General features: G+C 38.2%; 1 protein-coding gene across 5 annotated transcripts in view; it reads right to left on the reverse strand.

The window, feature by feature from the left end:
* PRDM6 (PR/SET domain 6) overlaps window positions 1-17791 on the reverse strand; it is a 97690-nt gene that overhangs the window by 61025 nt on the left and 18874 nt on the right. For all 5 annotated transcript variants that reach the window (XM_081930614.1, XM_081930613.1, XM_081930617.1 and 2 more), the window contains one exon: window positions 11045-11352. In XM_081930614.1, the coding sequence (XP_081786740.1) occupies window positions 11045-11352 (308 nt within the window). The remainder of the gene's footprint in view (window positions 1-11044; window positions 11353-17791) is intronic.

Consider the following 17791-nt stretch of genomic DNA (forward strand, 5'->3'; position numbering starts at 1 on the left):
AACCTGGATCTGTTTCTCCATTAACATCTGATAGGCTTATTCCATGTGAACACAGAAGCTTCACCTGTATGAAATATTCAGGACTGAGACAACCAAGTGGAACTTCTTTGATCAGAAGTTATGTACTCAGATCAGAATTAATCTTCTTTATTGTGCAGTAATTTTTAATTACCATTTACACATAGCTGGAGCATTTTATATGCATTTCCATCTTTTAAAAAAAACCACTTCAGAGGGCCCAATATCTTAGCAAACATTCTAAGTGGCTAATTAAATATTATCTGCTATTCTGAACCTGGTTTGCTGGAGATGAACACAAGATGTGGCCAAGATATAAAACAACCTTCCTGTTATGAAAACTTTTCAACATTATCAAAACCATGTTTAGAGAATTAGCTCTCATCCATCATTCTTTAAAATACAAATTTGATAATACCTGCATGAGTCATTCTTCTGAAGGTGACATAATTCAAATCGAATTAACTGCTAAAATGATGAACTTTTTAAAAAATTGAGGCCTTATGTTATGTGCTGTCATGGCATTGGTTAAAGATTTCATCAGCATCAGGGAGAGAAGGGGGATGTTTAAAAGTAAAATTTGGGCAAAATAATGTGTTTCCTTTGAAACACACTATTTGCATCCACAAACTTTAGTGAAACTTTTTTGCAATATATTTAAGCTGCCTTAGATACAGTGTTTTCAAGAGCAATACATTAAGCAATGTGAAACTTGTAAAAAGATAGAGAATACTAAAGCTCAATGCTCTGCCAATTTCACCAGCAAGTCACAGATTTTGAAAATTAAGCACATGGGAAGTGTCAAGAGAACAAGCTAAGGTGGCTCAAGCAGTGCAGAAACATTCATCTCCATTACCTGTAAGGATCTCTCTCTAGATCAAGACTGGGGAACCTGTGACCCTTCCAATATTGATTGACTACCACTCCCATCAGCCACAGCTAAGCAGGGCCAATGGTCCAGCACAATGGGAGTCAGGAGTTCAGGAACATCTCAAGGGATTAGGGGACCTTCTCAGGACATGGGTCTGCCTCGGTGGCCCCCTAAAGCCACTGCCAGAACTTCTATGGCCTGTCGGCCCTCACACTTTGCTTCTGGACAGAGTCTTCCCAATAGATCCCTCTAATGGGGTACCTTGTGATCGTACCTGTTTGAGTTAGGGGTGATGAACCATTTCATCCTGACCTGTTATTAGTTTGGGTGCAGCTGTCCTTTATAGCCAGGCCCTCTAGCCACTTGATTAGCCAGTTTGCAATCAAGCAGATAGTGAGCTATCCCACCCTCCCTGAGGAGATTCCCCAAATGCTGGTCACCTGATGGGAAGGTCTTTTGCTCTGTGGAGCCGAGGGACTGCCACAACGGGCCACAACTGCCGCTCACCTGGAGACTGGGTAAGCACCCATTCCAGATTGTAGCACCATCCTGTACAAGAATTTTGCCTAAACCACAGCTGCAACAGTGGTCCATATCATGACCATAAGGTGATTGGAGTCTGGCTCATATTTATTTATTTACTGCCTACCACATGTGTCTGAAAATAATATTTTATTTTCAGAAAAAAGCCTGACTTTATGTTTGATATTTTAAAACTGTTTCCCCCCAAAAATATTATTATGCACACATCTGCTTTTTCATATTTGAAGGGAAATTGTGGTTTTGTGGTTAATGCCTATGCAGTTAGATGATTTATTTTACTGGTTCTGAAATAGGGAACTTAACTCAAGAACATATTCACTTTGTGACATAACATCCTTATTATGTCTTCTCGGGGAAAATTGACTGAGATCAAGTTACCATACAGTATATCTATTGGTTAATTAGAACTTTAGGAAGAAACAAATAAAACACTTTATTGACTTTTATATCTTTAATCAAATAAATATTTACTACTGCAATTTACAAAAATTATTTACCTCTCAATAACAGGCTGCAAAGAGAATATTCAGTACAGATGGTATCGAATGTCTAAGACTGTAAGCAAGCAAATTAAGGGTGAAAGAAAAAAAGCTATCTAGCTATCTTGACTAGTCTATAAATAGCATGTGAGCCTTCTTTAAAGATGTGTGATCTCTTACATTAAGAGACTTATTTCAGTGCATGATTGACCTTGAGATGGAGAGAAGTGCAATAGTAGAGAGGCATCCTATTTTAGTGAACAATGAATATAGATATTCAAGTACATGCCTCTTGTCAATGATCATTGTTGGAATCTGCCTATGCCACACTGGGACAATCAATTTTGTAAATGGTTGCAATAATCAAGGAAATTGCCTAATTTATAAATCCTTGCATACAGCATTTTAATGGATTCTTACATTTTAATGCTGATGCCATCAAAGCCAAATGAATTGTTGTCCAAGCTGTCATTGCACAAAATGATAAAAACATTCAGTCTTGTTAGTTACTACATCTCATGGATATTCAAACCCTCAGAATGTAATCACTCATTAGTGACTTTCATGATAGTCTTCCATTACAGAATAGCAGGATGAAGAGTCACAGTTTCCTTCCAAATGAAGCTTAGACCAAATCAGTGAATCAAATTACAGGCTTTGAGTGTATCACTTAATAGATGAAAATTATTAAGCTTTACTGATGCAAGATAAAAACCATCATATATTTTCTCTGGCAGTGCTGTATCTGTTTTCCTTCACCCTTCTTCAGCCATGTACTAAATTAGGAGGAGGAGAAAAAGTGGAAGGAGTACAGGGAGGAAATATAACAGCCAAGCTATGAACAGCCAAGCACCATCAGAAACAGGTGATGGTGCTATTATAAAAGCTCAGTGCAGTAAACAGGGTTTCTAGATAAAAATACAAAAATATAAGAGGCACCGTGGAGCTACACTATGGCATTTGTCCTACGGATCTGATATATTCTGGCACCCACATTTTATGTTCTGCAAAGCGGCAATACCATGGAATGAGAAGATTTCCCTTGAAATAAGAGAAATACTTTAATGTAGGTTACAGCTGGTGGTACCCTTTGTGTTGCCAATATGTAAATCTAATATGGAACTCTCACTACATATTTAGACATGGTTATACGTAGATTGCTATTCTCAGTTAAATCTTAAGCAATTGATTTCAGCCAATGGTGGGCTGTCAGTACTTTACTTACTGCTCAATCTCACTAACCTGACATTTATGGTGTACTGATTGGCCTCTGTCAGTGGTGGTGGTTGTAAATTCACTTTGAAAAGCTTTGTGTTAACAGCCTTCAACCAGGCTCTGAGAAAGGTATGAGCAGGCAGGCTGACAATTGCTCGACCTTCTGCCCCTATTACAGTGAGTAAATCAGGCTTTGAGCTATTAAGCTGGAGCCTGAGGCCTACACAAAAAGGATTGACATGACTAAAGGTCAACCTCTGTCACACATGTGTAACAATTTGGATAATGGAATTCTGTGACTTATCGGGGGGATGGGAAGTGGCATTGGCTTAGAAGCAAAGCAAATATTGGGCTATATTTCTGTGTGTGCACACGTGTGTGTGAGAGAGAGAGTTGTTCTTCAAGAGCATATGCATTCAAATTCACCACGCAAGGAATATCTGCAGGCCATAAAATCCCACGATGTAAAAGTAGATAACAAATGAGCAAGGAAACTCTCTGAAATGTTTCCAGCATGGCAGGTTTTATATGGCATTTCAGCACAATAATCAGGTTTTTATCAGCATATCACATCAATATCATACTGACATCAGATGTGCACTCTATTTTAGGCATTAATACATCTTATTAAAGTGCCGCCTTTAGTCTTTCAGATGAAATCAAAAAAATTCAATGAGGTATTTGGGGGTGGGGGATAAGTCTAAGCTTTTGAAGCCAGGTTTTATTCAGTATAAAGACTCATATTTATGAGCAATAATATTTTGCAGAACAACATTGTTTCAAGACTTTAAAAGAGATATGCCAAAAAGATTAATTCTATATAAATGAGAGGAGTCATGGGCTGCTGAAATACTGATTATAATTTTGGGACGACAGTTCACCTATACAGTGGTACCTTGGGTTACAGATGCTTCAGGTTACAGACTCCGCTAACCCAGAAACAGTACCTCGAGTTAAGAACTTTGCTTCAGGGTAAGAAGAGAAATCGCACGGTGGTGGCACAGTGGCAGCGGGAGGCTCCATTAGCTAAAGTGGTACCTCAGGTTAAGAACAGTTTCAGGTTAAGAACGGACCTCCGGAACGAATTAAATACTTAACCTGAGGTACCACTGTATGACATACAGAATTGTATATTAGCATTGCAGTACCCATATAAGTAAAACATGCTTGTTCGAAAAATGGGATTTCAATGAAGAAATAAATTATTTATTTTTGGAAATAGATTTTAGGGGGACTCAATCTTGCTTCTGTTTACATGACTGATGCAAGATCACCCACTGGTTAGAATGAAAACTGAAAGAGATCCACAGTTGTATTATATATTTCAACTGTTAAAAGAGTGCAATTAGATGTTTGATAGTGATGAAACTGAAGTAAAAATAAAGTGAATATAAATTAGTACTGTCTCTTTCAGATACAGAGGCAGTGCATTATCTCTGTAAATAACTTTACTTATTTCAAATAAAATACCTTATATTTTAAATCACATTAATATCGGATTAAAACACAAATATAAATTTATGTATCAATGTTTTATTTTTCATTTAAATTCAACATTAAGCTTATTTAAATAGAATTCTCTTATACACACATTTTATCCAAACAAAGGTGGTCCATATGTTGCAGCAAACTGGACTGGACCCTGCACATGGAGTACTGAGCATATGGCTGATATAGTAAACTTTCTCAAAGCTGATCTCTGGTAACAGGAGTGGGGCCACTCCATTCCTCTAAAATGAGTGACCATTGTTGGTACAGTTGACAGTGTCAAGCATTTCTTAAGTAACTGGGTGTGTGCAGATGTATGCACAAAGTAATGCGCTGTTCATGGATACATGTATATTTCTGGACTAGAACCAGAAATATGGTTGACTCAAACTGCATGCTAACAACAAACAAACATAAACAAGTGAAGCAGGCAATCTATTACATGCTTACTTGGGAACTGCAAGTCCCATTCAACACATTGGGCCTGCAGTCTAGCTTTCCCTAAACAAATTGAACCATTTACATAGATGGAGCAGGACCTTCCCTCTCCCCTCTGCAGTCCCTTGTGCACCGAAAAAACTGCTCCTTGGTGATACAGATCAATGAAAAATGATGTGGAATGTGGGACAGGACTGACAATGGAGGGTTGTTGGTAAAAATCACATCCTCCTTTACATGAACCAAGCAGCAACTTAGGATCCAAGCCAGTAAGAGTTACTTCTGAGTAAACATGCATAAAATTGCACTATTAGTAAGATAGGGTTTATTTAGTAGTAGATAAGCAAGAGAACTACAATACTCATGGTAGCTAGTCAACAGAATTCCAACAATCCCTAAAATGGTTGTGGAGCAAACCGCGTTACAGAAATTTACTTCTACACTTACTTTCCTGTAGAGATGTTGAACCGGAAATGGTACTTTAGCTGAAATCCTATATGCATTTTCTTGGGAATAAACCCCACTGAATTCTGTGAGACTTACTTCTGAGTAGACAGTGTTAAGACTATAGATTAGACCAAATTTGCACCCCAACTCTAACTAATTTCCCAATAAGTTAGAGAACAGAAATGTTTCTAGCAGAATCAGTTTTACAATCTACATAAAAGTCCAAAATACTCAGACATTTTTTTAAAAAATGTAATAAAAGAGGAGTCTCGTGTAAGACAATATTTTCCCATTATATTAGGCATAAAGTATAACTCTTTTACTCTCCATATTGAGAACTGTAATGATAACATTACTAAGGTTTATTTTCAGGGCAAAATTATTTGAATTTCATGAACATGACATATTTGAAACAGAGCTGACAAGCAGTCTAGAATTCTAGATGATGGATTGCTGAGAAACATAATTTTCATCTTAATAAAGCTATGGTTTGCACATAATTTTATCCCCTTGTGCTTTCCTGCATCAAAAACCTAGACTTAAATGTAGCTTAGGGAATCTTGAGGCAAATCTATCAGTACAACTGGAACTTGCTCCTTACTAGGGAAAAAAGGTAAAGATTGTAGCTCTTTTTTGTATCCATGAGAAACGTACCCTCAAATTTCCCATAAGCAGATTCAAAATGTCTTGTGTAAATGGACCCTTGGCCATTTTAATTACAGTACAGTCAAATGTGTAGGCTCCCTAGGATTTAAATGTCTTTTTATGACGCCTGCCCTCAGCTGATCTTATTTCTATTGTATTCAACTGCTTTCACTCATTAAATGAGCGATGCACCCTGATCAAAATAAGGCACCTTCTCTTAATATTCACATGTATAGAATGTGGATGAAAAAGCTGCTCAGCCATGAAGCTCACTGGGTGACCCCGGGCCCATTATAAGTCTTTCAGCCTGACCTACCACACAGGGTTGTTGTGAGGATAAAATGGGGAGAAAGAGAAAGGTAGGATATTAATGTAATACATAAAAAATAAAATATGTATATATTTTAAGTGTAGTGGAGATAATGGGAACACAACTTTGTGTTCATGCTACTACTGATATGCTTAAAATGTTCTCTGTGTCTCTTTCCCCCCATAGGTTGGATAGGACTATAAGGGTCCGCCTTTAATAGCATTTAAATGCCTTTGAAATTGAAGATTTGTTAGTTGTGAAAACTAGCTTCATGGATTTCAGCAGGGATTAAGCACAACTAATTGTTTTAGGAATAACGAGAGCTCCCTCTGAATCTTAGATTCCAAGTGCCAGGTTAAGATCTTAAACACAATTCCATTGATTTAATTTCCATTCGGTTGGACCCAGAGACAGACAAGCGGAACTCTACTCACACAGCAGAGCTTTCCTGGCTGCCCCACCCACCTCCTGAGTTAAGGGACCCTTTGGAATTACATTTAATGGGACACATGGGAATGAAGTGCAACTAGGAAACTGGGATAATTCAGTGAAGCTGCCCTTCACAAGCGGAGGTGTACTTTCACGTAAGTCAAGTTATCTGTGGATCCAAGCTATAAGATCTGAGACAGCCATGTAAAGGCATATTTACTTTTTTTAGGTGACAAAACATACTATATAATCTTTTTAAAGAACATATCCGAAAATAAATTCTTACAACATTCCAAATTATTGCTGCTGTTGTTATGATTACTAAAACTACTACTACTATAACAGGTTTCCTGGGAGCTGTACGAAAACTAAATATAACGTAGATCTTGACTGCAAACTTGCAATCTAATAAAGTGCCACACATTACAAGAGATCCTTAAATATCTCATAGAGAGGGAAAGCGTTAACTCATTTCTGGTGCACAAAGACTTAGGTGAACAATTTATGACCATAAAAATTAAGAGTCAATAGAATCTTATGCTTCCATAGATCTGTCAATGGAACTTCAGCAAACGTTTTCATCTTTGTGCTCCAAATAGTTACAATTCCCTACCTCAATGTTGGGGGGGGGGGGCAGCAAATTGCCATCCACAGCTTTCCAGACCTTTATTTTACTAAAACCTTAAAGTCTGAAAAACTTCAATAACAAGAACATTCAAGCCTTTAAAATGTCTGCATTATATTCCAATGGAATTTAAAGTGTGGCCTCTATGCATTCCTTAAGTCTAGTCTTATTACAATTTGATGTTAAACAGAAAGTGGAAACCTTACGCAACTAGATTAATTTTTCTCCTGGGAATAAAGACACATTAATAACTGAGATAATCTTTTCATATATATTGGAAGCGAGTGCAGTTTCACTTCTTTATTAGAAAACACATTAAGAGAAAATTATCTCATTCTCATCAATAAGCCCCAATTTATTTTTTTAAAGGGTTGCTTTCTTTGCAACAAGGTTAGGAAAGAATTGTTTTCATTAACTCGAACTGAACAAACTCTAGAAATATTATTGAATTCGGATGGAATCAATTTATGTCTTAGAAAGAACAGTGTTTACTTGCTAAACCCAGCAATATTTTTTTGCTTTAAATAAATCAGTGTTTATTGTATTTTCATAACACACAAGCAAATTCTGCATTGGTTAAAAAAATGGCCAAAAGGAAAAATTAAAGGACTCACAAGTAAAATGATTCATATTTTTGGCTTTCAAAAGAGATGATCTTTTCTGTAAGCTATAAAAAGGACTTGGCTGATTGATAAAGAACTGTATAATTTCCCAATGAACACCCATAGGTGTCAGGCCATGTCGTGAGGTAATGGAATGGTGTTTAATTTACTTCAAACTGCTGTACATTGAACTGTATGGATTACATACAAAGCAAACACTGAATGTGTGGCAGGAGCTCTAACACAGGCATGCCAAAAAATATGTCCAAAGTGTCCAACTATACATCAAATGCAATAATCCAGATGTTTGCCAAAGCAAAGCAAATAAAAGAGACCACATCTGGACTGGTGTTTAATTGTCTTTGCAATGGTCTTTCAATGTTTTTTATTCATGCTGGAAACTACTATGGGACCATTCAGAATCAGCATTTTCAGAGTGCATTTAACAGCACTATGATTAGGAAGCTAGATGCTCCTTTAGTGCGCCGATTATGTTGAACATCCTCATTCTGAGAATCTTAACAGATTTTGCTACAGAGCGGTTTGTATAGCATAAATACAACTGGGCTGTCATTTTCTCCCCTCTGGTCTCTTCTACATGTACTGTATTGCAACAATGACCCTCATTTTTAAAATATAGCCTTTGATCTATTCTGTCTCTTCATATACTCTAGAATTTCACTCCTACCATTTGCCTCCAAACCACTGCCACAAACTCCGACTGCTTCCCCTATATTTTCTCAAAATCCTCTTTAGACCCACTACAAGCAGGCTTCCATCATCTGCACTGCACTGAACTATATTCATCCTGCTTGACTACATTCCGCTGTTTCTATCCTGGTTAGCTCCCTTTATACCTTGGTGTCCACGATTCTGTTCTCATCGACTGCTTTTGCAACATCACTCATTCAGTATTTCAGCCCTGGGCACCTTTTTCCTCTTCTCTGTTGTGGGGCTTCAGGGACCTATTCTTGGCTCTTTGCTATTCTCTCTACACACAAACATCTTGTGCTTTATGCTGATGGTATCTAGTTCCATTTCTCTGACTGAGAACATTCTCTTTCCATCCAATACATCAACTGCCTGCCTAATATTTCTTACATTGGCATCTTAAACTTAGTACATTTAAGAACAAACTCTTCATTTTTCTTGCTCTCTACATTCATTGGCCATCTTCAAAATCCATCTTGTAAATCAGGCACAAAGCTTTGGATTTATCTTTGGTTGTCTCCTCTTCTTTGCTACATACAGTCCATTTTGAAGTCATGTGATTCTTTCTGTACCACATTGTGAAAATACAGCTGTTCCTCTTATACCCCCTTCCCCTTGGTAAACTGCCTGGCCTTTAGTACTGCAATTGTCTCTCTAATTTTGTTGTCACACCTCAGCCTTCTCTGTTTTACAAATTCAACTCTCTTAATTCAGATCCCGAGGCTCTCCTCATTTAATCGCTACAATGGCTTCCTATTTGCTTCCCTATTTGCTTCTGTACTTAGCACTTCATAGGATGTGACATGTGTGAAGACAACCATAATCAGGAGTGTTCCCTGTGCATAGGTCTTTTCCCCTACACCAGTGGTTCCCAACCTTTTTTTGGCCATGCTCCACCTAAGCATCTCTAAAATCTTGATCCACCCCTCCCCCCCGTGACATATAATTCTTATTATTCAAAAAGTGAATTCCTATTCACGTGTAGGAAGCCTAAAAGGCTTAGCTGTTAATAACTTGGTCCCAAATTGCCCCCTTAAAAATCAATTGCCCCCCTGTGGGGGGGGGATACCCCACGTGGGGAACCATGGCCCAACACTTTCTGTCACTTAGTGAGCACCTGAGATAACTGAGTAGTTTTCAGATCAGCAACAGCAGAAGTGGGGAACTCGGTTTAGATGGATCACCAGATCCTTCCCCACTCCTTGTGGGACAACTTAACAGGTGGGCAGATCACTGACCTGTCAATCAACAGATGGGATAATAACATCAAGTGTTTGACACCAGTGAAAGTTCATAGGCAGTGGCTGTAACAGCCGATCAGCTGATCAATGGTTACAGCAACTTTCTTTGAAGACATGCTTTCTGCACCAGTCAACTGATTAGGGTGCTAGGTGTGTGCTTTCCAAGAGGCTCTTTAAACCACGGTTCTCCATTTCAAAAGTAATGGGGGATCTGTAGTTTTATGTTGGTTTACTAATCAGGATAAAAACATGGTTTAAGATCCTGTGCTGCTTAATAAACCAACATTAATACACAGTTATCTGTTTGGAATGAAGCAGGAAACTGTGGTTTTAAAAGCCCAGGAATCCAGCACCATAATCAGCATATTAGAGAGATGGGGAAGAAAGAGTTGGCCTGATTCGCAGTTTAAAGTTTACAATGCTAGAAATGTTACATTTTAAAAAGGCCCTGTAAAACCCTTTGTTATTTAAAACAGGCTTATAAACTAAGCTTCTTTCATCGAACAACAGAGGATTAGTACCTGCTTTGGCAGTTAATACATAAGCTAATAGAAAAATTGCTCTCTTTTTTCACTTTTTGAATTAGCTGCAGATGGTTCACACTATGTCAGAAGAGAAAGTAAAAAGCAGCCCAATAACAAAATAATTTGCAAAACTACAAAAATTATGACTTTTAGGATTTAAGGGATTGTTATCCCTATAATCATGTTTGGAGTCCTACAAATTTCAGCTAAACTTACTTCCAGTTGTTTTGCAGAACTAAAAACAATATTATTGTACATCTTTCTTAACATCTGTAAGAATCTGTTTTATTAAAAATATATATACTGGAATTTGCAGCTTCTTGCTACTAATGACATATCCAAACAGAAAAGATGTGAGCTTTTGATAGTGAAAAAAAGGTCTTTTGAAAATCTCATGAAACATATATTGAATGCATTATCAGACATTAAAAACCAAAATGCTTTGAACTGTGACTTACTTCCCAGAGGTGTTGGGTGTTCCTGGTGGCTCCTGCTTGCACCTTTTCTGGCAGAAGGAGAACTCCCTGGAAAGGCCCGATCCAGGTGCCCTGCTGAATCCTTTGAGCAGCACAGATGCCATAGGCCAAACCAGGCACAGTGCTGGTGCACAGACACACTTCCCGGGGCAGATCCCGAAGCCACTCAGGAATCTCAGGTGGAGGGGCGGCGGCAGCAGCACTACTAGTGCCCACCAGGCGGCGTAAAGAGTGCAAAGGGCCATGCATGGGGCACTCTCCATTACGATTATCTGCACACATGTCACATCCTATAGAGCAAAGACAAAAAACAAAAGGGAATTAGCTTGTCACAGTTAGGCTACTGCCATCAGATCTCATGGCCGAGATATGTGGATTAATCCACCATTTTTAAAAATAGGAACATATAAACATACTCTTGTTGTGTGTGCTCATCTTTCATATCTCAACCACCGTTATAAGACATATGTGCATAAGCAGCATCATGTTCCCAAGGTAAACCTATTTGGGACATTAGAAGGTGTACAGAAGGTTCATTCAAGCAAAGCCTGAACACATTCACATGCATTCATAGGCTTTTAAAGCTATTATTTTTAAGAGTTGGCTTAGGTTCACATTCTGGCCACTTTAAGGTACTTTTCTGTTCTGTTCAGTTGCCCACAATGACCAAGACTTCAATCTACACAGGGCCAGCCCTGCCATTAGGCAAAAGGAGGTAGATGAGTCAGGCCATGGATACCGAGTTGAAGCATCCTCTGGCCCCCTCCTGCAGTTGTTCCTCCTGATCTTCCCTCCCACTGCCATTCTCATACTTGTGGACTGGCTCTCTGGTAATGGCAATATTTTGTGCTACTTTTTACTAGTATTGTTTAAAGCACCCTATTTTACTTTGCTTCATCACTGCTCCCATATCTAACATACATATTCTATTTCCCTTTATCCGCATAAACTGCATTATCCTGAAGTCACTTGGCTGTCCTTCAGCTTGGCAATTTCTAGCTACATTTTCTACAGGTGTCTTCAATGACATAAGCACTGTGTTTTTTATAGGCTATGTATTCATCCATTTATGTCTGAAACTTTATTTTTATCCTTTTTTAAAAAATAAATGAATTATCAGTTTAAATTAGTTAAAAATGCTTTAAATGCATTATTTTTACATGTTTTCAAACATTTGTTAGGATTTGCTACGTTTTGTTGTCTTATTATCAGCTCATGGACAGAGCAATCCTAACTGGAGCTAACAGTGGACCCACCATTCAAACGCATGCTGGACCACGACAACAAAAGTAGAAGGTTGGGGGACATTTGTTTATTTTCTTCATATTTCGCTACACCAGCTCCAGGCTGGTGTACCTGAGGGTGCTGAGGATCCAGCCCCTTGAGGGATCTCGATGACTTTGGATCCAGATCTAAACCCACTGGTGCCCTGTCACTACTCTGAAACGTGTCTTTTCAGGGTTTTCTATCGGCTACTGCCATTGAGGAAACCACAAATTGTAGCTTTCACCTGAATGGGCACTGCTGGTGCCTCCACCACTCCAACTGGTGCCAGTCCTGCCACCAATGAAGGCTTGTGAGAAAGCAACTCCATGCCATTCAACACATCCCCTCAGTAATCCATATTGTGGGGGTGTTGGATTACACTGCAACCTTTCTCATAAATATTTAAATATGTTGTTGATATGGGAAGTGTTGTTGCATTTAATATGTTTGATATGTTGTTGCTCTACTCTTGTCCTGATATGACACACAGTAAACTGTCTTGATATGCCAACATTTATATTTTACTATCTGCTTCTGTTTTCATTATTTGTTTTCTTCTTGTGTATTCTATGTAAGATTCTATATTTTTCTGTCTATAAAACACCCCCATGTATAAGACGCCCCCTATTTTGGGGGGACTCCGATTTAAGAAAATGGGGGGGGGGAGATCTATCTGTGTATAAGACACCCCCAAATTATGGACATTATTTTTTAGGGGGGAAACCTAGTCTTATACATGGAAAAATATGATACTTTGGGCACAGTCTTCTGTGGGGAAAGGAGCGCACAAAGTAAACCGATAATGACTAATTGAAATTATCATGAAAATAAGATGTGTAGTGACTGTGGTGGGGTACAGAAATACTAATCTCCCAAGTTTTCGCTAGCCATGATTTCACTTAAGCCTTTTAGTCAAATAATTTTCACACAATTATTTCTGAAGAAATGTTTACTCGTTTCCACAGTAAAATGTAAGTGCATGTTATGTTTATGCCAACTTTATGAATGGAAAGCTATTCATGAAACTACACCTTTGGCCCTTCATATTTCAGGGTGGGTGTCTACTAAGCTGTGTGAATCGAATGAGACCTGCTCGTGCAATGGGAGTTTCTTCCTGCACTCCCTAAACCTGTCCTGGAGGGCTCAGGGAACCCCTATAACAGGTTTCGGGGGCACACATGGGGAGAAGAGTGAGGAACAAATCTTGTTGTACAAGCAGATTTCATTCCCCATGTGCATGCCCCACTTAAAAGCCCCTTCAATTTTAGTTCAGTATTATAATAAGTTTCTAATCTTTATTGACACCAGAAAATGTTATGTACATACAGTAACTAATGCACAGCATCCTTATGATACATTAAAATTTTACTATTTTTCCCCTTATATGAATAAAAAGGACTTCAGAAGTTTTCATTTTATTATGTTTCATGTTAATGGTTTCCATATTCTTTACATGAAGGTTCTGGACTTTCAAGAGAACAGTTCATGCTCAGAAATATGTTTTGCAACTAAAATAAAAATGAATCCCTTTGAATCAATTACAGTTCCTGGCACATTTTATACATTGTAACACAATTAAAGGTTTCAGACAACTCTTTTCCAGAAATATTTTCAAAAAGTAGTACTTGTTCTACATTATTTACACAGCAATTACTTTCCCCCTGATAATTCTGCATCATACACATCCAGCAGCTAAAAATAAAACAAAAATATTCACCAGTTGGTTAGGGATTTGGTGGTCGAAACCACAAATCTGGAATAAGTAAGCAGCCTAAAACCACAGGTTATAAACCCAGCAGGACTGTCACGGCCTTCTTGCCTCCTATGTTAGATAAACTTCAATACAGTATACTGTGTAAGAATCTTTCAGAGAAGTACAAAACGTTTCTACCTATTCAATGTGATTATGAGTCACATAACTAAAATGCAGCCTCTTATTTCTGCAGCTGATAACTTACACACGTATATTATGGCACCTAGGTGCAATTTATCACTGCTCAAGTTAATTTATCACTGTTCAAAGGCTCATAATTTATTACCGTATATACTCGAGTTTAAGCCAACTTTTTCAGCACATTTTTTATGCTGAAAAAGCCCCCCTCGGCTGATACTCGAGTGAGGGTCCCACTTACTGTTTGCTGTCACCGCTCATGCCACCGCTGCTCTGCAAGCGCGGCTCCTGTGCCTGCCCTTGCTAGCGGCAGAGGCTATTGTTGGTGGAGGAGGAGGAACGAGCAGCCCAAAAGCAGCCCTTTTGGGCTGCTCCTTCCTCCTCCTCCACCTTTGCCGCTGTCGGCATTTCCCACCCTAGGTTTATACTCAAGTCAATAAGTTTTCCTAGTTTTTTTGTGGTAAAATTAGGTGCCTCGGCTTATATTCGGGACGGCTTATACTCGAGTATATACGGTACATGCTTTTTTTTACAACCATCTAGATGAACAGTAAATCAGAATATATATATTAAAATATAATTAATTTGAAGATTCCTTTAAAAATGCAAGGCTGTAAGGAATACTGTACCGCATTAAGCAGCAAAGTAAAACAGTTATCCTCCAGCTGTTAAGCACCTTTGCCAAAAAACTGATTGAAGTGCACTTCAGCGTACAAAATGGGATTTTTGACTTTTTCTTTGAACAGCCGATCTCTATACATATTACTTTTTTAAGGTCCTAGATTTCAACAGCAGTTTGCCATGAAACACTGGATGCTAGTGTTTGAGACACGTGAACCCGAAGCTGGGACAGCTCAGCTAGTAGAGCACAAGACTCTTAATCTCAGGATTGTGGGCTTGAACCCCACGTTGGGCAAAGGATTCCTGAATTGCAAGGGATACACTAGATCACCCTTGTGTTCCCTTCCAACTCTACAATTCTAGGGCACAAACAACTAGTTACCTTCCAATTCTAAGATTCTATGACATAGTTATTTAGATTCAGGAAAATCACTTGGTACTCTATTAGGTCCACTTGGAGTGGTACATACTTACAAGTGAGTATGTTAGGGATTCCAGCTAAAAGCCAGGTTCAGGTGTAATATTGCTGACCCAACAAACTATGGTCAGTTGAAGAAGGAATGAGTGATGAGCTCAAGTGTTCCCTCCTTCCTTTTCATGTCCAGCTGAGGAGACTTTCTGGTTTGCGAAACAATCATTTCCCCAAGGCATCCAAACTGACAAACTCTAGTTTAAGCACTGCCTGCAACTAAAACTGTTCTGCAATCTTGGATTGCAGGCAGCGCTTAAACACAATTCCTGGTCAAGACACCCTGAGCGAACTATGATTTAACAAATCATGAAGTCACTTCTGCAGCCAGGTGTATGAAAGTGGAAGATAAAAAGAGCGTTCAGACTCATTGCTTTCCGCCCACTCTAACAAACTATAATCTGTTGGACTAGAATCATTATGTATGAACCAACCCACAGAGATACAGGACATTTGGCTGTGGTCAAAAGGATTATAAATCCTATATACAATCCTATCCCATCCTCAGATGAAATACTTGAAATCACTTTAATTCTGTTGGCTTCAATGCAATTTAAGCTTACTTAAATCCTTTTATTTGTACCCAGAAATTATTTTGGATCAGGATGATAATTCCTGTTAATACAGGCAGATATATTCCCTAGTGCTGTAGAAAACTACAGAAGCTAATGCTGATAAAAGTGGCATTAAGGCTCCATGCATTTCTTTAATGTTTTGTGAAGAAGAGATAGGCTGTTGTCTACACTTTCTTCCTATTTCCCTCATAACTTTTTCCTTTCATTTCATAGGGTAGATATGGTTTTACAGGTGTAAAACTAAAATTTCTCACTACTGAATATTCGCATACACGTTCAAACTATGGACCATTACTTTTATTTTGGAAGCCTATTATATAGGATGTGGTTTGGAAAATATCATATAAACACTACATATATGCATTGCTTTTGTTAAACCGTTTAAGGTATGACACAAATATACCGTATTTGAAAAAGCACACAGACATGGAAATGTTCCAAGCAGTGCTGGTGCCAAGCTATTTTGCACCCCAGGCAAGGCTTACATCACCAAAAAAATATTGCTAACTTCAGTTTTCAAAAACTGATGTCATGTAGAAATGATAACATTATTCAAAATATAACTTTCTGATATTTTATTTTTATATTTTGAATAATTTTATCATTTTTACACGCCATATGTTTCTGAAAATTGAAGTTAGCCTTTTTTTGTTATATAATCTGTATAAAACTGTGTCCGCAAGGTCAGTACTGCGCTCCTCTGAGGTCTGTACTCTACTCAGCTGCCTAGTTTTCCTAATGATATCACTCGCCCTGGTTCCAAGGACAATTGTTTGCTAGTGGTATCATTACTACATGCCAGACTACAATCCTGAAATCAATTAAACCAGGATCCTTGAACCCTGGTTTAGTTCCATTACCTTCTATAAACTATACCACTTGGTTACGTCAATCCTTACACCTCTGAAAGCAATACAATTTGCTTTTGAGTAAGTATGTGTAAGACAGAGGAGCACATGCAAAAAATTAAGTGTTTTGTGGACTGCACTGTAATTGAAATGTGAGATGAGAAAGATGCAGCCTAGAGTGGACACCATCCTAGATAGGAAAATAGCTCAACAAAATGTTTCCCACTACAAAGAGGTGGAAATTCAAGGAAGCCTACTCCATGGGGGGGGGGGGAATGCAATTTTACAGTATTTGTTTGAAAGCATTTATGAACCACTGAATATTTTTTAGAATCTCTAATCAGTGTACAACATAAGATCAATAAACAATATCATTAAAACAAAAATATAACATAAAACCAGTAAAAGAACATAAAAGAACCAGTAAAAGCACATAAACAGAGTTTCAGGGAATTCAAACAAATAAAAACAGAGCCTGGGTCAGGGAAAGCTTGGCACTATCATTTGATTTATACTAATCTTCTTTAAGCAAAATCAATAATAAACCCAATTGATTGTTCCTTATAAAGAATGAACACATGCTGGCTAGCCCCAAAACTAAACTTGCAACCATTCTCTCCCCCCCCACCCCAAAAAACCCCTCCCTCTAACCTTTCATTATAGCCTCTTTAAGATTTCTTTTACTGTATGAATCTGGGGGGGGGGGGGATCTTGTTGGAAAGTCTTAAGATTTAGGAAACGACTGATCAAGATTTCAGTTACTTTTCAGAGCAGACCCTTGATTCTGGAATAATTTGTTCCCTGCTGACAATCTTTTAGATGTGTAACCTCCTCCCAGCTTCCTGATTATTAATGGCTCTCTTGGAGACACCATGTCTACTGAACAGCTTCAATTAAATGAAGCCAAAGCATCTTTTTTACTCCAGCCAGGCAGCTTTAAGCTCAAACTTCTGCACTCTGCCACTAGATATGTAACATCATTCACTTTTACACATACATGAGGGTTTTAGAACCTCTGATAAAACATAAAAATATGAGATAGGCATACATGCTGGAATC

This window comes from Podarcis melisellensis (genome assembly GCF_964234715.1).
Source record: "Podarcis melisellensis genome assembly, chromosome: 11".
NCBI lineage: Eukaryota > Metazoa > Chordata > Lepidosauria > Squamata > Lacertidae > Podarcis > Podarcis melisellensis.